This window comes from Fonsecaea pedrosoi (genome assembly GCF_000835455.1).
Source record: "Fonsecaea pedrosoi CBS 271.37 unplaced genomic scaffold supercont1.2, whole genome shotgun sequence".
Classification (NCBI taxonomy): domain Eukaryota; kingdom Fungi; phylum Ascomycota; class Eurotiomycetes; order Chaetothyriales; family Herpotrichiellaceae; genus Fonsecaea; species Fonsecaea pedrosoi.
The window spans coordinates 4,598,550-4,622,639 of NW_013550614.1; the positions used below are offsets into that span (position 1 = coordinate 4,598,550).

Consider the following 24,090-nt stretch of genomic DNA (forward strand, 5'->3'; position numbering starts at 1 on the left):
CCATGGCCTGCGCCAGTCCCTTTTCCCACCCACAACCACAGCACAGCACAAACAAAAAGCACAACCCTTGCAATCATCAGCCGAAGCCTGAGATCCCTCCGACCCCTCTCCGTAACAGGTCAGCGCCAGCCACGGCTCCCACCCAAAGTACAAGTACCCAAAAGTATTTGGCGGAGGCCGAGAACCCTCGTTCCAGATACAGTAAATACCATGGCCTATCCCCCCAAGCCCACAGTTTGCCCCTGAGCTTGTCCGACTCTGGAAGAATTAGGCTTTGGTCTGAGATATGCCAGAGTCTTGGTCTTTTTCTCCCTTGCTGGGCCGCGCCGCATCATTGGGGAACATGTGTCAATTATTCGTGCGAGCCTGGGAAATTCGAGATGCTTGTCCTTGTCCCTAGCTAATTCCCTTTTGCTCGGTGCAGCTGGTCTGATGCTTCCCAACTCACTGCCGCTCCTTCAGTTGACCTCTCTTTCTTTGAGAGACTTGGGATCCCATAAAGAGCAGCAGCTGTGTGTGGGAGGAAATCATCAACACACAGACCTCGCCCTCCTTTTCGGCCCCCCCTCCTTTTCCATCCAGTCCCGTCCTCTCGATCCTTCGTCCAGCAATGGATCTGAACCCCTCGTCTCGAAATGGAAACCCTCTACAACAACTCTACGGATCGCGGCGGTCATTACGCTGGATCGTGTTGCTCGTGCTCGCGGCCCTCGCCATCATTTATATGACCGGAACGACCTATGAGCCCTACAGCGCGGCCGGATCTGGCGGGACTAGCTACTCGTCATCCTCATCGGGGTTCAAACATTCACACAAGAAGCAGGCGAAAGCCCTGAGTCCGGTGGATTTGATGAAGAGACCCATCTCCCGCGACCTGCAGACCATCCCCAAGCTGATGCACCAGAGCTGGGCGTCAACGGAGCTGCCTGCCAAATTCGAGCGCTGGAGTTCGACATGCAGGCAACAACACCCGGACTGGGAGTGGGTGTTGTGGACGGACGAGGACAATGAAGAGTTGGTCCGGACACATTTTCCCTGGCTGCTGAAGACATACCTGGGTCTGCCCAGCGTCATCTACCAGGCGGATTTGGTGAGAAATCTCTACATGTACATGTTTGGAGGGTGAGTACTTTGGGAATACAAACGTGCGCAGAGTTTGAGCTGACCGATGGGTGCAGGGTGTACGCTGATTTGGATGTTGAATGTCTCCGACCTGTCGACGAGATGTTTGCCCAATACAACGTGACGACCGCGTCGCACGCCAAACCCAAACCACAATCTGCCCAGAATATGCTGAAGAGCGGTCGAAAAGCCTTCTTTGGCAGAATGGGCACCGACCACGGCTCCTCCAACTCGATCCCCAACGCCTGGATGGCTTCGACGCCGGGTCACCCCTTTTTCCTGATCGTGCTCGAGTCGGTCATGAAGAGGATGACGGAAGAAGGGGACATGGACAACGTGGAAGGCATCACGGGTCCAGGAAAGCTGTACGACATGATCAACGAATACCGCCAGGAGGACAGCAAATGGGCAGGGGAGGCCCTGGACAAGCACGTGTCCAAGAATCCCACGGCAAAGCAATTCAACCCGCGCAAGGGATTGAAACATTCCATCGAGGTGCTCCCTTTCCAGTACATTTACCCGTACTCGTGGGAGCGAGACGGCGAGGCTTATCGAGAGGTGTGCTGGGCTACCAAGGAGGCCTTCAACGCCGAGCGATGCAAACAGCTCCTCGCAACCGACCACTGGCCGAGTTATACGATTACCTACTGGAGTCACACCTGGACGAGTGGCGGCCATGACGATGGCAATGTACAGAAGCTAGAAATGGCCGATCGATGAGGAAACAAGGGGTAGGGGTCGATTACGGAGCCAGCATAGAAGACATTTACGTGCGCGCCCAGGGAGTTGGAATGTTTTTTTTGATGAAGGTTTGTACCTGGATGGTTCTATCTCCTGGCGAGGATTTTCGTTTCTTGGAGTACAAAAAGATGTCTTCTTTTTTGGGGCCAACTTTTTTTGTTTTTGTTAACGAAGATCATTAGATGAGAATTCTCGTGCCGGCCAGGATTTTTCTTTGGTCGTGATATTTTTGCGCGGCGTCGGGGAATGAAGGAAGGAATCTATAACTCTGTGTATATCATCGGCATGTTGTCGTCGTTGTTGTCGGGGTCTTGTTTTTGAGAGAGGGAGAAGGGCAGAATTAGGGGTATGCGTTGACAAGATGAAGAAGTCCGTGTTCTCAGTCCCAGGTGTCAGTTGTCCGTCTCGTCCTCTTGGAGGCTAGACAGTGGAAAACGAACTCAGATCAATGAAATAATAGAAGTATGGATCTTATGGGGTGTAATACCAGACGTTTCTCCTATTGAGCATTCGAGCCTTGTTTCTACTGGATTTTGAGATGAGAAAAAGGAGGGAAAGAGGTTGACGGAGAAAAGAATACCGCCCATGTATCGTGTCTTTGTCTTGCCCCGGCCTCGCCATTTGGGGGGGAAATTGATTATTCAGTTCTGTTCTGTTCTGTTCGGCCAATCTCCGTTATACCGTTGTACCGAGTACTGTGATACCCGTTATCTGTCCAAGGTATCCAAGATGAACTGTTTTCTTGCAGTGCCTGAGTCTCTCATCTCGTTGTCCTGATATCGTCGTCCCTCTCTGAGTGGGGTTCCATCTGGTTGATAGCTATATCCGGGCGATTGGTGGTTGTGGACGAAGTTGGTATTTCTCTCACTACACAGTATATAGTACAGTACAGCACAACACAGCAGATGAAGAGTGCATTCAAGTCGCATATGACCGTGTACGTGATCAGCTTAAAGAAGATCAATAGATGGTGATTGAGACGAATTAGGGACTGATACATATCTACGCTCTCTATCCTGCATCTCACATATCTATTACTGAGTGACTGGATTGTCTGTCGGAGTTGACCACTCGATCTCTCATATATGGGTCGATAGAATCCGCTGCTGGGGTTTATTGGACGAGGGCAGAAAAGGAGGGAAAAAAGCAATATCATCATATCAATATATCATTATATCAACACAAACGTCTCACACACACACAATCTCTCTCGGGTCCCAAAAGCAATATGCCTTTTCTCGAAATCTCCCCCTCGGTGCGCATCAACTACACGATCCACCAGCCCTCGGCACCGACAGAAAAGCCGTGGGTCGTCCTGATCAACGGCCTCGCCGACCCGCAGACCACATGGGCCGCACAGACCCCGGCCTTCACGGGCGCAGGATACACGGTGCTCACGTACGACAACCGCGGCATCGGGCTGTCGTCGCGGCCCGAGAGCGACGACGAGGTCTACACGGCCGAGACCATGGCGGGGGACCTGCGCAGCCTGGTCACAGCACTCAAGTTGCACGTACCGTACCACCTCATGGGCGTCAGCATGGGCGGCATGATTGCGCAGACCTACGCGCTGGCGTACGGCGCCTCTGGAGAAATCGCCAGCCTCACCCTGGCGTGCACGTACGCCGCGCCGGGACCTTTCTGTAGCAGGATGTTCGCCCTGTGGCGCGACATGGCGCAGCGAATGTCCGTCGCCGATGTCATGCGCGACGTGGCCCTGTGGGCATTCACGCCGGCCTGCTTCGCCGTCGACTCGGTCGAGCTCGTCGCCATGGAGGCCGACATGGCCCGCATCGACAGCGACATGGGCCTGCGGGCCTATCTGGCCCAGTTGAACGTCATCACCACGTTCGACACGCGCGCCTCGCTGGGACGGCTGGGACAGATTACGCTGGACGTCAAAGGTGGAAGTGGAGTTGAGAAATTAGAAGGAGCAGCCGCAGCCGCAGCAGCAGCAGCATCAAAGATCAAGACCCAAGTCATCGTCCTCGCCGGCGAAGGCGACATCTTGATCCCCGTATACCTGTCCCGCGAGCTACACGCCTTCATCCCCGGGAGTCGCTGGCGCACCACCAAGGGCGGGCACGCCTGCATGTGGGAGTATCCGGACCAGTTCAACGAGGCGTGTCTGGAGGAGTGGAGGGACGTGGATGAGAAGATTGGTGTTGCTCGTCAAGGCATGTAGGCTGGCGAGGGGGTGGTTGGGTACGAGTCTTGCTTGCACGTTGTGTTGTGTGTTATGTTACTTGCGAGCGAGCGGGCGAGTGAATGAATGAATCAACGACTGAATGACTCTCTCTTTGTGTGTGTGTCACGCTAACATTTTCATACTCTTCCCTATGTACTTCCCGCTCAACCCACCAGCCTGAACCCGCGATCCGTCTTCTCCCACCTGACGTCCATCTTCTGGGCCAGGCGCAACACCTCGCGGGGGCTGTGGACGTCGCTGACGACGGCGCGGGCGTCGCTGGTCAGGGGGTGCGAAAAGGCCGCGAGGCTCGACGCCTTCCACAGCAGCGTGTGTTCGCGCACCGTCATGGCCATGGTGCCGAGGAGCAACACGAGCGCCAGGCCCAGCAGGGCCGCCGGCAGGGCGATCCAGCCCCAGCGCACCAGCACGTGCGGGCGGTCCTGGTACACGGCGCCCAAGGCCGCGGGGACGGCGTCCGTGACGAACGCGTACGACCGGATCGTGTCGCTGAGCGATTTGGCCAGGCTGGCGAACATGCGCTGGAACTGAACGAGGGGCGTCTCCTCGTAGAACAGCGCCCACAGGAACAGCGCGATCGCGCTCGTCGGCGTGTTTGTCGGGGGCGTCCCCGACATGAGTACCTGGCCTTGCCACTGCGTGGCGAAAAACTCCCGCATCGCCCCGATGTTGTTGCTCTGGTACACTCGGATGTAGCTGGCCGGGTCGGACTGGTTCGTGAAGGACGTCGGCGGCTCCAGCGCGTACACCCCCGGTGAGGCGTAGTTGCCGGTCGAGTAGGTGTCGACGACGCGTTCGCTGAGCCGCCCGCGCGACACGGACGTGTTGAACTTTTGCACGCAGTAGTAGATGCCGCACTCAAAGGCCTGCTTGGTGGCGATGCCGTTGATGTCGCTCGCCGGCACCAGGTCCCCCCACCCTTCGACCCCGGGGCCCCATTGCGTCTGGATGACCGAGAGCACCGACAGGGCCGTGGCGCCGTCAAAGTGGATCGCGTTGGTCGTGTTGGCCGACACGTCGATCGACGAGTAATTGACTGACGGCACCCCCGACACGGTCAGCCCGTTGGGCAGCGAGTAGTTGCAGTAAGGGAGGGAGATGTCAGAGGCACCAACGTCCTGCGAGGGCACTAGTTGCGTCCCGCACGATTTCTGCAACGAGGCCGTCACGTCGTGGCACGCGCTACACACGGCCATGGATGTGTACGTTTCGTGCCAGGTGCAGTTCCCCGTCGGGCACGACACGTTCTTCACTTCGGACAGGTCCGTGTACTGGTAGATGCCCGAGTAGATGGCTCCGACCATGTCGTTGGAGATGCTGGTGGCTATTCAACGGGGTTTGTCAGCTCAGATTCATCATGATGGAGGATAAGAACACAATTTTAAGCCAGGAAGGGGCTCTGAGGGAGATACTCACTGAGAGAGTTGCTCCCCCAATCCAGATTCGTGCGCGGGATCCGGGCAATGTCAACCTGCACGGGCTGTAGCGGGTATACTACCAGAGCTTGGAACGCGAAGCCAGTTCCCAGGGCGGCAATCACGATAACGGCGCCTAGACACGCGAGACGTCTTTGTGGTTCAAATGTGTCAGCTTCTCATGATCACGATCGGGGAGGGGTGGTAAGAAAGAGATGATCTCCAAGGATATGATATAGGTGACATACCGACAACGCAACGTCCACAATAACACAAGCGACCCTAGGGGTCCACGAGCCGCTGACTCAAACTTTTGGAAATCAGCAAGCGGCCGCTTCTCGTTCTGGAACCAGATCCATTTCAACTGGCTGATGCTGGCGGCGACGGGGATCAGGAGGCCCGAATTGAAGGCCGTCGCAAAGATGGAAATGATGGTGTTGATGGTCAGGTCAAATGATTTGCGGTGTCGTCCGGCGCCCACGTGCAGCGTCCACGTCGGCGCTTCGTGTCCGTTGTGCACGGCCAGCAGCGCGATCGTGCCGATCAAGCAGCCCAGCGCCAGCGTCCAGCCAAAGAACTCGAACAGCCAGTACTTCTCGACGATGTTGAGGATTCGTGCTGCCAGATCCCGGGTTGGTGGTGGCGCCTCGATGTCCTTCTCCGACGGTGGCAGAGCAGTGGTTTCTGGGACATCCTCGATCTTGATGTGGCCTTGCCGTTTGGAGCTGTCGAGGGCCTCCATTGGGAATGCTGTCATGTCCGGCGTCGTTGTTTTTGGTATTTCTGCTGTCGTTGTCACTGCGACAGCTGCTCCTCTCGTTCAGAAAGACAGCGATGCCGGTCCGGCGCCATATTATTGAAATGCCGTCTCCTGAGCGCCTTCTTCCTAGTAGCTTTCTTTCACGTGTCTGGCAAACACGAGTAGATAGCCAGCCATATCTGGACCTCAACGGCGAGCCCGTGGTGGCGTCGCTTTTGAGTAGCTGGATGCGGGGCCCCTAACGAACAATAGTTACCCGAGCCACAGGTAGCGGGTGAGTGGATCGGGATCAGGCAACGTCCCCGCCGAAATTGCCCGAAAGGGGGAGGGACATGGCTTGAAAGAGAAAAGGAAAAGTGGAAATTACATAGACGACCGATTAAGCGGCAGAAACCAGATTTGCAGGAGGGCACAGCAAACGCTGGTCTGTGTGGTCGGCGTTGGTCTGGACTCGCCTGGATGGCCGAAAAGGGGTGGATACTGTGGGTCCAGCCTTGTCTCCACCTTCCCAACTAGTGTTTGTCCCTTGAGACAGACCTGCATAGTCGAAGCCAAAAAACACCATATCATCTTGATGCTCCAGGGTTCTGGCTCACCCCCAGGGTGCTAGGCTAAGAGGGTCGGTGGAGTCCCTCGCATCGAACCCCCTCAAAATGTTGCCTCTGATTGTTCCTTTCGAGCCAAACTTCGACGCCGTCACCAGCACCAATTGGCTCCCCTAAGAGTTTTTTTCTTTCTATCTTTGGCGAAGATGCCCCTCGCTAACAGAAATCTCCCGCGGCGGACTTTTGTGCCGCAACGACTCGGGTACGAGGAAACAACCCAACTCAACCACCCCTGTCCGCCACGTGTGGTCTGCCAAACATCGAGCTCGCCATCGACCTCGTCCATGCTTTGAGCTATCCCCCCTTTTAACGCTTAGGTACCTACAAGGACATTGTACTTGTACACTTAGGGCTCCAAGACACGCGAGGTCTCGTGCCGATGGATCTGCCACAGGTCCAATTTTTCCTCTCTCTCTCTCCAGGGCGGGTCTCTGCCGACACTTTGGGGCATAGCTCCTCGTTCTGGTCCTGGCTTTGTCTCTGTCCATTCTCCTTTGCCATGTTTGTGGCTTGCTGTGCTCTGCTGCTGTGCTCGTTCTCGGCGCATCTGAATTGAAACCTTGTCGCCGCATAGGGAGCAAGTCCGGATTGTGGCTCCGCGCGAACAGCGCAGGAAAAAAATGATGTGCTTGGAGATTTGCCGGTAAGGAACGGCCGCCTCGTGGAGCGGGACGGCTAGAAAGGTAAGAATGGCTCATCTTCCCTCGATGTGCCACCTCGTATAACTATTTCCCTCGACCTTCCGTCCTTCTTTTCAAAGCCGCGCATTCTTTGCTTCTTGCGGACAGGAATTACATTTCAGGTCAGGTAGTTTCATTCCCCTTACCACCTTACATACCTTGACAGGATGGTCGTCAAAGACGCCATTGTGACGGTACAAGACGCCATGTCCGACTACCAGGACAAGCAGTCGACGCACTACACCACCCGCAGTATCGAGATGACACGGCAGTCCTCGAGTCCTATCAACAGAGTTCCCTACACAACTCAACGGCAGCTCACTGACAGTGACACCGACGGTGAAGGATTGACACAGCTTGGTATGAAATGGCAGCGGATAAGGAAAAATGTCCTCCTGCGGTACATCATCTACATTGTGCCTGTGGCCGTGCTGTTGGCCATCCCCATTGTCCTCTTCGCCACGGTATACAAGGACTCGAGGATCATGTCCACTTACAAAACAACGTCCACAACCCCGCTCACCACCACCAACGTCACCCATGTCGACCCTGTGACCGGCAACAGCACCTCCGATGTCACTTCGCTGTACAACACCACAACCGCAACCATCTACGAGACCACCACCCACACTGAACACCGTGGGATCCGTCTCCTGGGTCTCTTCATCTGGATCGAAGTTGTCTGGGTCCTGCTGTGGGTCGCCAAACTGCTGGCCCAGGCCGTCCCGATCGTGTTCCAAACCGTCGGTGGAGCCATTCACACAGGCATCCGCAAGTACTGGCTGGTGCTCAAGGCGGTGGAAATCCCGCTGTCGCTCTTTTTCTGGGCCATCCTGTCCATCGCATCCTACTCGCTCATCTACGTCTTTGACCAGGACTTCCACAATGACCATGCCGGCAAGATCAAATGGCTCCACACGCTACACAACGTGCTCAAGGCCTCAATTGGCGTCGCGGCCCTGTACCTGGTGGAGAAGATGCTCATCCAGATGGTCAGCGTCAACTACCACGGCAAGCAGTTCTACGACAACATCAAGGAGTTGAAGACGCTCAGCCGGGCCATCGAAACCATGTACGACGTCTCGCGTCGACGGTTCCACGACAACCATCCGGCCTTTATCGAGGATGACCTCGATATCCAGGACACCAAGGGATACCGCAAGGACCGGCTCGGTCGATTGAGGAGCAAAGATCAATCCACGGCCATCTTGATGACCAATCTCGGCAACGCCGCCGCCAATGCCACCTCGGTGCTAGGATACCTCGTCAGCGATATTGCCGGCAGACAGGTGCTCATGCCCACTGCCTCTGGTCCCGTCGTCGAAGCCGCACTCGAACGGCCCGTCAGCACCGAAGCCCTCGCCCGCCGGATCTGGAACTCGTTCACCAACTTTGGCGAGACCAAGCTGGATCAAGCCGCCATCACGGCCATGCTCGGACCCGGCCACGAAGACCAAGCTCTGTACATCCACTCCAAAGTCGACGCCGACGAGAATGGCGACCTCACCATGGAAGAGATGGTCGACCTGGTGAAGAAGGTCGCCAACGACCGAAAGACCATCTGGGAAGGGGCCAACGACGTCAAAGATGCCATCAAAGTCCTTGACCGCGTGCTGGGCGTCATCGTCTTGATCTTCGTCTTCCTCATCTACGCAGCCTTCTTCTCCGACTACCTCGCCAACCACTACACCCAGATCTGGTCGACCTTTACCGGTTGTTCGTTCCTGTTCGCCAGCACCGCCGGTGAGCTCTTTGCCGCCTGCATCACGGTCTTTATCAAGCATCCCTACGACGTCGGTGACCGCATCATCGTCAACGATAGCGAGATGGACGTCGTCAAGATTTCCCTCCTGTATTCCGTCTTCCGGGAGGTGCAGTCGAAGCAGATGATCCAGATCCCCAACAGCAACATCAACGGCGTCTGGATCAAGAACGTCACCCGGTCGAAGGAGCTCAGAGAACAAATTTCGCTCAACGTCTCGGTGGGGACGTCGTTCGAGGACATTGAGACCCTTCGCGGGGAGATGCTCAAGTATGTCAGCGAGCACAAGCGGGATTTCATGCCCATCGTGGACATCCAGCTGATCTCGATCGCGGACCTGTCCAAGCTCGAGCTGCGCGTCGAGTTCCAGCACAAGGGCAACTACGCCTCCGATTTTGTCCGCGCACAACACCGCAGCAAGTTCGTGTGCGCGCTGCTGTCGGCGGTGCGCAAGGTGCCCATCGACGGTCCCGGCGGCGGCGGCCCGTCAGCCGGATCGATGGAATCGCCCAACTACACGGTGGCCATCACCAGCGACGTGGCCAAGGCGGCCAAGGCGCACTTTGACGAGGAGAAGGACAAGAAGCGGATGATCCCCAAGACCCACGGCCCTGCCGCCAGTGAGATCGGGGTGGCGGTCGGAGGACCCGTGGGCAGCACGGGGCTCCAGGTCCAATCCAGCGAGGCGCGAAGCAGGACTGGCGGTTCGGGGCCACGGGGCTCGGACGACTTCACCAATATTTCTCTGCATAGATGATAATTTGCCCGTCGTGAAGAAATGGATCTGACTTATGAGGGGTTCGAAGACGAGGCAAGGCTTATGGTTTTTAGAAATTTCATTGGGTTTCGGGATCTATTGACTGGCAAGCGTAGATTTGTACTTTTAGCTCGGCAGGTGGTCTTTTGTGTGTCTGTGACTTTTTGAACTCCAGACCGAGTAATATACCTCCGCTATTTGTTTGGGGTTGAGAGGGGGATATAATAATGAGAAATGGTCCTCTGAGAAATCCATCTAAAACTGTTTTTTTTTTTTCTCTCTCCAAGAAACAGATGGCTCTAATACAGCCTCTCTCTTTTAACTCTGAAAGAAAGGTCGAGAGGACTTGCAGTAATTTACTAATTTCCCTAGATTGGCTTGTCTTGTTTGTTACATTTGCTACTCGGCGAGGCTGCGCAAGGCTGAACCAAGATCATCGGCGTTTTGTGGTGTTTGGAGAGAAAAATCTTATGTCATCAGCCGAGGTCTTTCAATTCGAATTCCCGATCAACTTCGGGAAGCTACACAAAAGCACAACAAGCAGACGAGGCTTTGACGACGACCACCACCACCAAGTCACTCCATTGTTGTCAGGAAAGACGGGAAGAGGACAAGGACAAGGACAAAGACAAAGACAAGATAAATCCCAACCACAAGAAATAAAGACCCAGGACTGAGAGAACTGGTCAAGCGAGTCAAGTCAGTCAGCATCTCTCCCCAAGTCGATCGATTGCCGGCCACAATTTGAGACATTGTCCTTTTGTTCGCCAGCTAGGGATTGAGGACTTGTATTTCTCGACGGCAGAGACGAGGATACAGCACAGCACAGCATAGTACCGCATCGTACATTAGGCATCAAGGGTGGTTCTGCCGGGACGTTCGACCTACGCACAGAAACGGAGGTGCTCAAGTACTTTGAATTTGAAGTTTGAAGCCTCTTGATATTGTCGTCTGTCAAAAAAGGATGTTGGGGCTCGATATCGCGGCGAAGCGGAAACGCGTGATTTCGGATTATCCGTACAGGCTGGAGTATCGGACACGATGGTGAGTATACCCAAACATAGCAGCACCAGCACCAGCACCAAAGAATGCTACTCTCTTGTCATCCCATGGCCATGTGTCCCATCTATTTGAACCAGTCCCTAACAAACGGCCCCTCGTAACCCCCGGGGGTGGACTTTGCAGGAGCGACAACGACGTCTTCGGCCACATGAACAACCCGTACTACGGCGTGCTGTGCGACTCGGTCGCGAACCAGTACCTGATCGAGCGGTGCGGGTACACGATGCACAAAAGCCCGCAGGCCGCCATCATCGCGCACACCTACTTCGACTACTTCGGCAGCGTCGAGTACCCCGGCGTCATCGAGGTGGGCCTGCGCGTCGCCCGCCTCGGCAAGTCCAGCGTGCTCTACGAGGTGGGCATCTTCAAAAAGGGCGAACCCCAGGTCAAGGCCGTCGGAGGGAGCATGCACGTCTGGGTCAGTAACGATCAGGGAGTGCTAGGGCGGCCGACCCCCGAGGGCATGCCGGCGCATGTGAGGCGCGGGTATGAGGCGTTGATGGAGCCGGGTGCACTGAGCGGTGAGGGTGGGAAGGAGGACGAGGGAAAGCGAAAAGCAAAGTTGTGAGAATGGCTTGGATTAGATGGACTCTGATGTCTCTGTGGCGGCAATGAGGCTTCGTGTTCTGGGTAAAGAATTAAAAATCTCAATATCCCTCACTTGCCCTTTTTCTAGAACTTCCCTTCCACTCGTAAACCAGCACGCCAGCAAATCGCCCAACCCCCAAGAGACACACACTAACATCCATCACCACTTCAACCACTCATCCTTTTGCCATCCTACTGCAACCACGTCCACGCCGACATGACGCCCCCCAACCCCGTCACCGCCCCGGTCACACGATCCCCATGGCGCAAATACCACGCACTACTAATCCCGTACAGCGCGGCGGTCATGGCGACGATGACCCGGTCCACGCCCGTCCACGCGGCCGGATCGCGCTGCGACAGCTGGTACGTGGACAGCGCGGCGATGCTGAAGAAGACGCTGCCCTGGAACCAGCCGGCTTTGGCGTAGCAGCGCAGCAGGGCGGGGAGGGCGGACCACGCGGGTAGGCCGAAGGTGTTGAGGCCGTGGACCTTTGCGGTGTGTCAGTATTTTTTAGATAGGTGTGTTTGCCTCTTGGAGACAAGGTGAGAGAAAGGGGAAGAGAGGGTGGGAGGAAAGTGGCATGAATGTATGGTGAAGAAAGGAGGGAGAATAAAAGACTGACTTACAGTGTGTCCCACCGCGACAAGGGCGTGGGTGATGCTCGTGGCCAACACGACGCGCGACATTTCTTGTGTATGTTCTGTGTATCTTGGTTCGGTAGCTCGAGAATTATTCCTCAGCTGGTTCAGCCGGATTGATGGTGATCGATTGATGTCTGGTGGATTGTGGACTAGCGGGGTGAATTTATTGTGTTACTCATACACAGACACACAGCTAGAACTCGAAGGTAGATTGACAGACAGATAGATTGATTGATTCATCTACCATCTACCATTGACCCTGCATGCTTCATCCCATGCTTCCTTCTCATCCTATATATCTAATCTCTCCATCCACCTATTCCATCCACCAACATCTCGCCCATGCCACCCCTGCCCCTTCCTTCTTGGCTCTCGCGCCGGAAACGGACGTGAGAACGCGGAACCGAGGCTTTCGTGCGTACGGCGTTGCTGAGGCATCGTATCCAGTCCAGCCACGCGGGACGACATTTACACCGAATGAGTCGCCCAGCGATCAGGGACAACGTCGAATCCCTTGTTGAGATACTTTGCCTTAAGGTCACGGTATAGCTCAAGCTCGCCACGACTACTACAGTGCACATGAAGCACAACAGGTAGAACGGGAACAATGTTTCACAGTGCAGACTGCAACGTTTCCTCATGTTACAACATCAATCCAGTCCTTTTGCATCTAACTTCGTCAAGAAAACATCCCTCCTTCCGTTGTTTTTATCTTGATTTCTTTCCTCCCCCAAACGAAGTACCTAGCGTCTCGCTAAAAGCCCTGACTGTCTTCTTTGTAGTCGACCTCGTGTACTGCTGTTCAAACTGCGTAAAGGCCGTGCCTGTCCCTCTCCAAAAATCCCGCATTGACGTTCGCTTCTTCGTCCGCGCCGACGAGCTCCTGCGGGAGACGGCTTTCACGGAACCTGCTGTGACCTCTATGACAGGCTTTGGTGGCTTGACGAACAGACCCGTCGATACTTCACAATGCTCCTGTGGTTTAGCCGAGACAGTAGGTATCGAGGCAATGGTCGCAGGGTCTAGAGATTCTCGGTTTGGTGTTGTCCGTCGTGAAAGACTCCTGTCGACATCTGGTGTTCCTAGTTCAGGCGATGCTGTACGAGCTGCGTCTTCACGCCATCTTTCAATCGACTCCATGCAACTCGCAACAGCCTCTTCCTCGCCTCGGGCTACATGTTGAAACTGCCCTTGTTGCACAGCAGTCAACTCGTTCATGGCCAATAATAGGTTTGCTGTCTTGGTTGACAGGACCGGCGCCGTGGGGAAAAGATGCCCTCGTTCATGTATCGAGGGTTCGCCCACAATCGATCTCGTCGGTGTCCCTCCTCGTCCTGGCACCTTTTCCAGCATCCAAGGTCTAATGATCCTTTGATGGTGGCTGGGGTCTTCGATACCGTGGAAAAATTCAACAAACCCCACAGCTGCCGTACCTGCGGTCCTTGTATACGGCTGATAGCTGTGGAAATGGTGAAAGACTGCATCGTCGAGATGCGACTGATGAATCGCCTTGGGCCACGGCATGCGCACCCAGATCTCCTTGACAAAACAGTATGAGTTGAGAAAATCATCCACGCTCCCGGCATAGTCGGGGTACGCCGTGCGATATCTGACGAAAAGACTGTCAGCCTTAGTTGACTTGTTCTCCTCGTCAACTCCACCATACGCAGATTGACGGGTGATGGGAGTCGAAGTCCGCCGCAATGCGAGGGTCGTAGAGTCTAGCCGTTGATTCTGCCGTCTGTGCACGGGTGCTTCTCCCACAAGGCTCGCGGGGCTGTCTGTATCAATTCGTGACGACCGAGGAGATCGACTTGTCAACAACTGAGGCTCGCCAGTCGATCGCAAGGTTACCAGACGGTGTTGCTTCACTTGCTCAGACGCCAAAGTCTCACTATCGCAGCCCGCAGCCATCCTCGGCTCTGAAGCAGGACGTCGCAGAGAGTTCTCGAGCCTGTCAATCTGACCTCGTCGCTGTCTATGATCTTCTGATGCCTTCTCAACAATCTCTCCATTTTTGAGATCGCTGTCCGCGGCTTCTTGCTCTTGCCGTAGCTTTTTGACGGGAGAATTGCGGCCTTTCGAGTCTGTGCGCTTTCGTTTTGCCGATACAGAAGAAATTGATTCACGGCTTGCAGACACAGCTGGTGATGGAGGGTTTCCGTCGTCGTCAGAACTGATTGAAGGCTGGAAACCATTCTCTGCCGCACGGTCTTGTCCTCCTACAGATACAAGACGACTGCGGACCACTTTCTGAGAGCTAGTGCTCGCAGAAAGAGCATCTTCTGCACTGACGTTGCGGGCAGGGATTGGGGTCTTGCGCGAATGAGTGTGGTCGATCCCCGTTGCTTGAAACACCTGTGGTGCACAGTATGCTGCAATGAGGCTATTCTGGGCCGATCCCGCGGTCGGATTTGAGCCCTCATCTGCGGGCAGAGCCTCGATACCTGGTTTCATCACTGCCACTGCAGCAATCTCCCCTGAGCTTGGCTCATCGTAGGTCCTAGGGACAAAGGTCGAAGCTGGATATCCATCACTGATCTTTTTCTTTTGAATAGTCAGATCGTCTTGAGCACCCACGAGACGGGGGAAATAAGGCCCTTTCCCACCGTAGGGCGTCCGCGCAACCTGAATCCCGTCAGACTTTGAGCTGCCTCGTATCCCAACAACCTTGGGAGGCATCCCTTCTTGGTACGAGCTCTTATCACTCGGGTCAGCTTGCGGTAACTGCGCTGATTGTGGAACCTCCGCAGCCGATGGTCTTGAACTGACACTCTGATGCGAACTCGCTTCCAAAGAACCGGGACTATGTTCATAGGACAATGATTGGGGCTCGCGCCCTTGCTCCCGGTCGGCAGGGTTGTTGGAAAACGGCTCTTGACCACTGGACAATGGGCTCTCCTTGTTTGGATTGCCAGCAAGATGGGGACGCTGTTTCTGTCGCGTGAGATCCAGTGGCGGACTATTCGGCGGTAATCTAGTGACTCGCCGCAGTTGAGTTGGTGGGCTCTGAGACCAATCGGCAAACTCCTCAGAGTCGCTCACATTTCCTTCACTGGGGGTCCCTGATTTCAAGTCCTCGTCTCGTGAGTCCTGCGCTGCCGAAACACCTTGCGTTGAGAAATCAGGTGCTGCAATCTCCAGAGATGAGCCGAGATCACTCGCTCGATTGTCAGCAGCGTCCGAGAGTTGTACCAGGAGGTCTAGAGGCACCCCTCCTGGCCTCTGGGGGCGACCAACGAGTGGCGGTTGCCAACAGTCCCCAGACTCCAGAAGGGACGCCAATAGCTGTGCCTGCTGACGCGGAATCTGTTGGATGCGCTTGGGAACATATCTGCCTGCTTGTGCCTCTTCTTGCAACCGATTAAAGTGGCCCAGAGGCTGTTCAGCCGATGAGACAACATTTGGCCTTAGCGGACTCGATTTTGTGGATAGCTTGGGTATCTCTTCGTGATTTTGATCTGCCGACTGTCTTGAAGATCCAAGAATGTTGCCTCCTAGCTCAGACATCTCCACAGGACTGCTCTTGTCATAGTTTGTTGTGAGAACCGGAATAACTTGAACTCCTGGCGAATTAGGATGTGTTGACCGGGAGAGAGCTCTGGTTGCGAGTTCTGTTCCTGGGTCATCTGTCGTTGGTAGAGCCAATGGAGACTCATGAGGGGGTGTAATGCTTTTACCCGTAGCGAAGGTGCGATCCCCCCCTGGCGCAGACCGTTGTGCCTGTTTCGAAGGGCTACCGTATGCAGAGCCGATTGAGCCTTGTCTACTCAGGGGTGGTGGCACTGATTGATTCTCATCGCACCTGGTGGCTGGCCCATTTTCGTTGCTAGAGGTCGACTCTATCTGTGTGGTTCTGTCCCAGTAAGTGAAAGCGTTGGGAACCTGTGTACAGAATAACTGATGGGAGACATCTTCCTCAGGATCCCCACCAGGTTTTCTATCCACATGGTGTACCTGGGCATTGAAATCAATCTGTGATTTGAAGGAGTCGGGACTGCCGCGTGAGGCGGGAGTCAACGGAGCACGATTCTGCTCTTTCACGGCCCAATACCTGGATATCCTTTCGCGTACATCTTTGTCTTCAGTGACAGCGCAGCCAGAAGAATGGTCTTGTTCCCGCTGGTCCGTCTCATTCACAATCCTGTAGGCCGCAATCTCGAGCAAGGGTTTCGGTGGGTTGACATGAGGAGTAACGCGAAGGACAGGATTGGTAAGGTGCAAGAGTGTCCCTTGCTGAGCATCGGACTGTTTTATTTCGACTGCGGTGCCCTTGGTGAAGATGGCTTCAATCTTGTGGATTCCGTCAGAGATCTCCCCACAGGGTTCTATCGTACCAAGTTTCGGCAGCTGATATAGAGTCAGCGCATTTAGCCTAGACAAGTACCCAAACTCGCCCTTACCTTCAGGAGGTACACAGTTCTGGAACATGTCGCCCTATAACTTGCTTTTAGTTTATCGTCAATCTTGTGAAACTGATAGTCGGTAGTGCGGCATCCTTCAAGTTCACCAAACCACGCATCGAGACTGGACGTGATGAAATCGGCCAGCCATGGCTCGTGGGGTTCCATAGGCCCCGGGAGATTGATACATCCGAATGTACACGATAGATATCGAAGGGTCGCATTATTCGACGCAACGACATTCCTGAATTCAAGTGTCTGCGGTGCCGCATCCGGAGGTGCCTGTTTGCTGTTCAAGGGCAGGTATGACGCGTTTCGACGCGACTTTGGATGCCAAGGCGAGTAATTGAAAACTGGTCGCCCCTCACCCCGAGCTCGGGCTAGCGCGACGCCACCCAGTGCTCAACACAGTCGAGCTCAGTCCTTGTTTGATAGCTCTTAATAGTAGTTTGTATCAAAGATGGTGCTTGCAAAAGAGCCTCGTCAAACACGTCCTGACCTGACGGCGTGAAGGATACTTTGCCAATATCCTGGACGATTCACCCTGCTGCCTGCAATTGGATGAATTCCTGCGACCAATAATGATCCCCGTGTTGACTTTTGACTGACAGTCGCGATGTAGCATTCAGGTTCGGAAGTAAGAAGCCCTGCTGCAACGCCTGCTGCCTAGTCGACTCTCTCTTGCGCTTCTGGTACTTGATCACAAAATATTCCGCCTTCCTTCTTTAAGACATCAGGATCACGTCTGCCTCTCCCCGAACAGCGATTTTCTATCATCCAGATCAAAGTACCGAGCTATTCCAGTCCCGAAGCAATCTAGCAATGTCTGCTCCGACTACCAACGACGGCAACGCCCAACCTGCAACCGGCTATACTGGTCCGCCCGCGCACATCATGATCAAGGAGCACATCCTCACAGATGAGATAATCAAGCGCCACAACGACCCTGAATCCATTCTGGGAGGTCCAGATTTGATCCTCCTCTATGAATACGTCAAGGCTCCAGATCAGAGGCTCGACATACTACGGGAGCACGATATGTTTGATGCGGAAGGCGCTAGAACTGGCTCACGCGCTCAAGAGGCCCACCATAGTATTGTTGACTGGTCAATGGCAAACGATTACTTCGACGAGGAAGATATTGCAAAGCTCAGAGGATGGTTTGATGCGGGGAATGCTGACGAAAGTATGATGGAGTATGGCTGGAAAAGGCAGTGAGACTTGTCTCCACGACGTTCTCGTCTTGCACTATAAAGTGGCGCGGAAGCGATTTGTGGATAGTGTCTGCACGCAGGCCACCCCATCATTTCCCCATCGGCGGCTGCAGACGCCTCTGGCCTTATTTTCTCCAATCTTCGTAGGTAGCCTGAGTCATGATCAACAATTGCAAAGTACTGTGGGCGAAGACCAGCCGACGAAGAGGAGGAGACGACTGCCGAGGATATACCCTATGGAACCTACTAAAGTAGGTGTATATTAGTATCAACGTCTGACTCGAGAATAGCCCCGTACACGAGCATGTCGACGTAACAATCCCCGCGTAGATGGTAACAAGTCTCTTCTGATGCCTCTTCCAGAACAAATGGTGTCTTGAGTCCATGAATCAGGTATATCGTTGACCCAGGTCTGATCTGAGCAGGTCCCAGGCCGAAACTTCCGGTCCTAGCGACGAAAAAAATCCTATATTTGCATGCCTCGACCGCCTCGTACCCATAAGTGAACGCATCCGAAAGTCCCTCGCTGCTTGGATTGAAATAGTGGCGTAATCTGTCTTCGGAACAGTCCTCCTCTTGATCCGAAACATGAAGAAGCCACTTGGTCCAGCATTCGAAGCGTTCAATTTGTTGGGCGCGTGTTCGAGGCACTACTGGCGACAGCGATAAGTGTTATGGCAAATCGATGCACCCAGTCTTCATCCTCTGCATCTTGACCACAGACAGATCTTGCCAAAGCAAACCAAATGTTGAGAATTCCCTCAATTTTGAATGTTGAGACCTCGATCGCAGGCAGTCCGGTAGAAGTGGCGGACCAATAACCTTCACTTCGTTCACAAGGAGAGCTCTGACGCGCAATCTACGTCGAGACGAATCAAGTTGAAAGTCTGCAACAGAGTGAGTTGCGGAAAAAGCAAGACCATCGTTGACAGAATTCTCCGAGAGAAACGGTAGCGGCCTTGTTTTTATCCTCCAATCCGGGCTCCACGTGGCGGCCACGTTCGATTCGTCGTTCATGTACGGAACATTATAGATTTGAAGTCCACCAGCAGTGGGGAGAACGACAGGCCTGCTGTCGCCCGCGAAATGCAGGATGTCCAAGTTCCCAGTGGCAGAAATGTATGACTCGGCAAAAATTTGGTAGACTCCGCCTACATCGGTGCGATAATTGGGAGAAAACCACGGCGAAGGATTCCCCTTAAAAGCCACGCTGACAAGTGCATTGAGTCTGTCTCGATCGTCTGTACAATTCCAGTGACTAAACCTGTGTGCTAGGTGAAGGAAGCTCTGGGATTTCCCCACCATAATTGAACCTCTCAAGTTGGTCAGCTGAAGCCCAAGGTTGAAATCGTTCATCAGATCCACTGGAGGAGGAAACAACGCGATCATACTGATGAGTCGCAAGACGCGGCAGAAGGGGTCTCCAGAGATCTCGAATTTCCCGCATCGGATACTGAGATTGGAAGACAAAGCAACCTCTTGGACCACCCAGAATCTGGTAAACCATGGTCGTTTGACCAAGGCGAAAACACCTCGCCAGGCTGCGTTAGTGGGATCGGCGAAAACTTGAACTCGATCATCCAAACATAGCTCTTGAGCGAGTTCCTCGAGTATAAGAAGAGGACGCTGAGCTTCCGATCCTTCGACGACGCCACGAGTCTCACTTGGCAGAGCCGCAAAGAACTCAAGTAATCGGAAGGCCAGCCTGGTGTCCTCTGCTGGCTTTCCAAGCCAGGCAATAACCAGATGGGCGTGACCATAGATTTGCGCCATAAGAACCACTTGCGATTCTTTTTCATGGTCATCGGCTTGTCTGATGCACACCTGGTCTGCCCAAATCAGCTTTACTTCTCTTTCTCGCAGGATCTCCGAGAGACCATCGAAAAGCGAATCCGGAACATCGATGGTGCAGTCCTTGGACAGAACAACGTGCTTTGTACGTGGCTCTTTCCACACGTATGAAATAGCACAGTATTCTGGACAATTGGATAATCGAACGGATGTTAGACGGCCGTACAGCCGTCCACCTGGTAGGTCGGATCTCGATAACTCGAACAGCCTTATGCTGTCATCCCATTCTAGAGAGGGGTAGGCAGAAGCTGACCCCATATTTGCGTCGTCTCACTTCGTTGAATGATGGAGATGAAGCCTACAGAGCGACAGAGAAGAGTAACGATCAACTCAAGTCATCTGGGAAGTTAGAGGATCCTCGACGCGTCTTTTGCTATCTTCTCGAATAGACATGTTAGCAATTCCGAATGGTGCAGAAGACGAAGGCAACCATGCTTGATAGGCCCAACGAATACGAGGCAACCAAAATCCAAGTAACATGCCCTTGCAATCATTGGCCATTGGCGGCTAGGTGCAAAACTCCAAAGACGAAATCTCAGACGAGCGGAAAGTACTTTCCCTCTTGTCAGGATCTAACTAAACTCTGCCTACGGCACGCTTTGGCGGTCCTGAGGTTAGCTCTTGTATAAACGCTGACTGGGGTGACCAAAAAAAGCAACGCAATGTACGCCTTTCAACCGTGAAGCAGAATCTTAAACCACCACGGCTGACCATTCACGAATGTGGACAGTTTCTTTTATTTACGTTCACTGGCAGAGAAGATGGTGATGGGCTCACACGTGCGAAGCCATGCTACCAACCTGGCCATTTCCCCCTCAAGATCAAAGCTTTGTTGTCCACTGAACAGCTCGACCACTGAGCATCTTTTAGAGTGGCTACCCGGTTCCGGTGACGAGGTCAGCAACCAGGGCGGACTAAGGTGTGACGGAAGGTGACGCGTTTTGCAACGCCCCAGCCGGGAAGCGTCCAGGTGTGCCCAGCAGTGCGGTTTCCACGCCTGCCCGAACACCCAGTCAAAACTCAAGTAGCAGTAATTAACTTCCGACAGAAGGCGGTTCAAGCGGGTTGCCTTGTCCTGACGGACGCAGGACTGAATGTGGAGGTTGCGTTAGTACTTGGGTAGCCCACAAGAACGGCACTTCGAGCTCAGCGCCAACAGGATGGGTGGGGAAAACTTACACGTTCAGTCGCCGCTTGCAATATGCGATGGGTCAGACGATATTGACAGCAGGTATAACTGGGAGATAAAGGACATCGGAGTCTTGAGAGCAAAGAAAATAGAGGTCACGGAGCGCATCCTACATTTCATCCAAAGACATTAGATGGGTTAATGCCATCTTCCCTGCAAGTCGTCCTCGCTGCAGAGTACGTTCGTGATCTTTCTTCGTCTTAAAGACATACTTGCTCCCTCCCACGACTTGGTCAACCTCCGCGTGCGCTCCTCTTGTGGACCTATTTGTCTCTGCTTCAGCCCATAATTTCTCTGCGGCAGTATCTTGTCCGCCATGTCAGGACGGTATCAGGAGGAGGCGAGGAGGAGCGGAGAGAGCAGGAAGATTCCCGAGAGGGTCGGATGGTGAAGCACGCTCGGATTTGGGCTCCATTATATGCTCCGCGAGAACGAACCTGCATTCAGCGGCAGGGAATGATGGGTGGTACCTGGACCCTAGGAGCCTAGAAGCCAGCCACGACCACCACCGACGCGCCGACATGACCACAGGACGAATTGGATGAGGACGACGGCGAGTGTGAGAAACAGGTGCGAAGGGGTGCAGTACTGAGCTGACGGGGATTTAAAAGTGATTTCCAGGTGAGCGGAGAGCAGATCTTATTCTGCTTGTGCCGACAAGCCATCTTCTTCTGTCAACTGACTATCTACTGCCCCGCGAATGCATTCGCTTTTGTCCTCTTCCGCTTCTCTTCTTCCTCCTCCTTCTCTGATACAACGACCTCTTCTCGGATAGATGGAGCGCTCGCTACGATTTGTGTCCACATTGGGTATCACGAAAAATTGATGCCTGAGAGTTGAAGCCGTGTCAGGAAAGAAAGGAAAGCCGCAGAACAAGTCGTCCAAGCCCTGCTGCAATTGATATAGGTGGACTTACCTCCGTCACACAAGACGGTCTGACCCGTGATGTTCCTCGCCTTGGGACTTGCTAGAAAACTGACCAGATTGGCGATATCTTCCGGGGTCTGTTTGCACCGATTAGCCACCAGGCAGTCAGCTCCAGAGGGAATCCGAGACTTGGACGGACCTGCGAACGCTTGAGCACTGCTCGTGCCTCGACAGATTTCTGGAACGCAACTTCTGGATCAATGCCATGTCGCTGGGAGAGGCTGGCGCCAATCGCCTTCCACATCTGATGTGTTTCAAAGAGTAAGCAAGATCCCTCTCACACTGGCCCATGCCAAACGACGTGCAGTCACTCACCGGTGTGTCGACGGGGCCGGGCGCGTAGGCTTTCGTGGTTGCAACAGTGAGTATCAACTATTTGACCGGAGGCGAAGTCCAGACTAACCATTCACCTAAGATGGGTCAGTCGCGGTCATGAACGAGGGGACATCATTTGCCATTACGTTGATATCGTAAGGTGCAAACTCTCCCGCCGCAAGCTGGGTCAGTCCCCGAACAGCCCATTTGCTGGTCGAGTATGCTCCAGCATTGCCGGTCTGCCACCACGGTCAGAGTTACGTCCGAGACTCTGTATAAGCAGAGCCATGTAGTCGAGAGAACGCATACCGCCTTGAAGCCAGCAGTGGAACAAGCCCCGAGGATTTTTCCTCCTTTGCCTTGCTTGATCATCTGCTTAGCTGTAGGCATCTCAAAGTCAGTTCTTTCGACACGTCTCAGCCGCAAGATCCGTGGGTTGATGAATGCTCACCCGCCTCTCTATAACAAAGCAACACGCCGCGGACATTGACCTGGAGAGACACCGGTAAGGAGGGATTCAGGATCAAGAAGATGGTATTAAGGAAGCATTCTTCTCACAGCCAAGACTCTGTCCCACTCTTCCACGCTAACTTCCAATAATGGCTTGGGGACGATGATTCCTGCATTGGCGACCATAACCTGGGGATGGGATGTAAGTGCGCCAGCTCCTATAGCAGCACCAGTGAAGGGGCTCGCACGTTCAGTTCCCCCAGCTCGCTGGCCGTCTTTTGCACCATCTCATGGACCTCGCGTTCGTTGCTGACATCGGCAAAAAGACAGATCGATCTTCTGCCTGCGCCGGAATTTCTGTGAGCATTTGGAAACAGGCAATGCAAGACAATTTTGACGTTCCCAGGAGTGGCATCTCCACCGCTGAGGTTCTTCTCACCTTTTGCTTCCACTTCCGACTTGACGGCCTCCAACTCTTGGGCCTGTGCTTTGATGTCATTGACCTAAAAGATTGTAAGCTGGACAGTCACGATCGCATCTCCTCTTCCCGCGAAGAAGACGAGTTTCTTTGCACTCACTGCAACATCCATCCCATCATCGGCAAGCTGCAGGGCAACCGCCCGCCCGATGCCCCTTGAGGCGCCTGTCACAATTGCCACAACCATTGCTTATGTCACCTTTACAAAAAGAGTCGTCTTCTTCTTGGACGGTCTTGTTCTCGAATTTCCAGGATCCGATGATTGTTGCCCATCTATCGAGGCCACTTTTTGTATGTCGATATTCTCCATCTGAGCCCCAGGGCATGGACTCCGAGGCTCAATCTGCGCGTTGCATTACTCCACCACCCCACCGCCTTTTGCCGAGTGCTGCTCGGTAGCCGGCAAAACGTCGATTGAGCACGACCCCGGTGGAACCGCCCGTGTACATTGGGGCTCCACCCCTTGCCGATGCGAATTTGGGCATCGGAGACGGTAGGCTGGGGAGTTGACGTTGACACCACGCCTCTCTTCCCTCCTTCGTCTAATAACCTGCTATATAATGGACTACACAGCGTCGTTCACGGAAAACCGGTTAGTGTACGCAGCCAACAGGGCCTGAATCTCTCTCTGTTCCTAGTTTTATCCGATGGTTTCCGGGCCGCCAGAGAGCTTGCTACCGGCGACGGTAAGCTCTCGTATAGAACGAAAGGTAGACGGATATCCTCAAACCTCTAAATTAATGATCTGTTTCTTTAGTATTTCCTCTTAAGTCGTTCAATAGAAGCGGTTGTGATTCGTGCGTAATTGTCTTTGAAAGTCTACCTTTAACGCGGCGAGCGAGGGGAGCGTGACTGCCGTTATATACGGCGGCAGCAGCGCGACTAGAAGGATATCGCTGTTATACGATATTGTCGAC

The 24,090-nt window shown here is 54.0% G+C and overlaps 10 protein-coding genes across 10 annotated transcripts; 5 read left to right on the top strand and 5 right to left on the bottom strand.

Moving 5' to 3' along the window:
• Positions 1 to 610: 610 nt before the first annotated feature.
• On the top strand, positions 611 to 1,842 carry Z517_03637 (uncharacterized protein; the record flags this gene model as incomplete). Its single annotated transcript, XM_013432741.1, has 2 exons — positions 611 to 1,122; positions 1,179 to 1,842. The coding sequence occupies 2 exons, from the start codon at positions 611 to 613 to the stop codon at positions 1,840 to 1,842; spliced, it is 1,176 nt and encodes a 391-aa protein (XP_013288195.1).
• Positions 1,843 to 3,091: 1,249 nt separating this feature from the next.
• Positions 3,092 to 4,048, top strand: Z517_03638 (uncharacterized protein; the record flags this gene model as incomplete). The annotated part of the gene is made up of 1 exon (XM_013432742.1): positions 3,092 to 4,048. One exon carries the CDS (start codon positions 3,092 to 3,094, stop codon positions 4,046 to 4,048), a length of 957 nt encoding a protein of 318 aa, XP_013288196.1.
• A 167-nt stretch (positions 4,049 to 4,215) lies between these two features.
• Positions 4,216 to 6,229, bottom strand: Z517_03639 (uncharacterized protein; the record flags this gene model as incomplete). The annotated part of the gene is made up of 3 exons (XM_013432743.1): positions 4,216 to 5,396; positions 5,489 to 5,640; positions 5,736 to 6,229. 3 exons carry the CDS (start codon positions 6,227 to 6,229, stop codon positions 4,216 to 4,218), a joined length of 1,827 nt encoding a protein of 608 aa, XP_013288197.1.
• Positions 6,230 to 7,699: 1,470 nt separating this feature from the next.
• Z517_03640 (uncharacterized protein) lies at positions 7,700 to 10,051 on the top strand (the record flags this gene model as incomplete). The annotated part of the gene is made up of 1 exon (XM_013432744.1): positions 7,700 to 10,051. One exon carries the CDS (start codon positions 7,700 to 7,702, stop codon positions 10,049 to 10,051), a length of 2,352 nt encoding a protein of 783 aa, XP_013288198.1.
• Positions 10,052 to 11,015: 964 nt separating this feature from the next.
• Z517_03641 (uncharacterized protein) lies at positions 11,016 to 11,681 on the top strand (the record flags this gene model as incomplete). The annotated part of the gene is made up of 2 exons (XM_013432745.1): positions 11,016 to 11,095; positions 11,237 to 11,681. 2 exons carry the CDS (start codon positions 11,016 to 11,018, stop codon positions 11,679 to 11,681), a joined length of 525 nt encoding a protein of 174 aa, XP_013288199.1.
• Positions 11,682 to 11,893: 212 nt separating this feature from the next.
• Z517_03642 (uncharacterized protein) lies at positions 11,894 to 12,391 on the bottom strand (the record flags this gene model as incomplete). Its single annotated transcript, XM_013432746.1, has 2 exons — positions 11,894 to 12,193; positions 12,332 to 12,391. 2 exons carry the CDS (start codon positions 12,389 to 12,391, stop codon positions 11,894 to 11,896), a joined length of 360 nt encoding a protein of 119 aa, XP_013288200.1.
• A 663-nt stretch (positions 12,392 to 13,054) lies between these two features.
• On the bottom strand, positions 13,055 to 16,917 carry Z517_03643 (uncharacterized protein; the record flags this gene model as incomplete). The annotated part of the gene is made up of 2 exons (XM_013432747.1): positions 13,055 to 16,696; positions 16,750 to 16,917. The coding sequence occupies 2 exons, from the start codon at positions 16,915 to 16,917 to the stop codon at positions 13,055 to 13,057; spliced, it is 3,810 nt and encodes a 1,269-aa protein (XP_013288201.1).
• A 654-nt stretch (positions 16,918 to 17,571) lies between these two features.
• Positions 17,572 to 17,967, top strand: Z517_03644 (uncharacterized protein; the record flags this gene model as incomplete). The annotated part of the gene is made up of 1 exon (XM_013432748.1): positions 17,572 to 17,967. The coding sequence occupies one exon, from the start codon at positions 17,572 to 17,574 to the stop codon at positions 17,965 to 17,967; it is 396 nt and encodes a 131-aa protein (XP_013288202.1).
• Positions 17,968 to 18,635: 668 nt separating this feature from the next.
• On the bottom strand, positions 18,636 to 20,072 carry Z517_03645 (uncharacterized protein; the record flags this gene model as incomplete). The annotated part of the gene is made up of 1 exon (XM_013432749.1): positions 18,636 to 20,072. The coding sequence occupies one exon, from the start codon at positions 20,070 to 20,072 to the stop codon at positions 18,636 to 18,638; it is 1,437 nt and encodes a 478-aa protein (XP_013288203.1).
• A 1,617-nt stretch (positions 20,073 to 21,689) lies between these two features.
• Z517_03646 (uncharacterized protein) lies at positions 21,690 to 23,360 on the bottom strand (the record flags this gene model as incomplete). The annotated part of the gene is made up of 12 exons (XM_013432750.1): positions 21,690 to 21,790; positions 21,920 to 22,007; positions 22,070 to 22,174; positions 22,246 to 22,274; positions 22,334 to 22,340; positions 22,392 to 22,484; positions 22,555 to 22,625; positions 22,697 to 22,736; positions 22,804 to 22,884; positions 22,944 to 23,038; positions 23,135 to 23,198; positions 23,274 to 23,360. 12 exons carry the CDS (start codon positions 23,358 to 23,360, stop codon positions 21,690 to 21,692), a joined length of 861 nt encoding a protein of 286 aa, XP_013288204.1.
• Between the last annotated feature and the right edge of the window lie 730 nt (positions 23,361 to 24,090).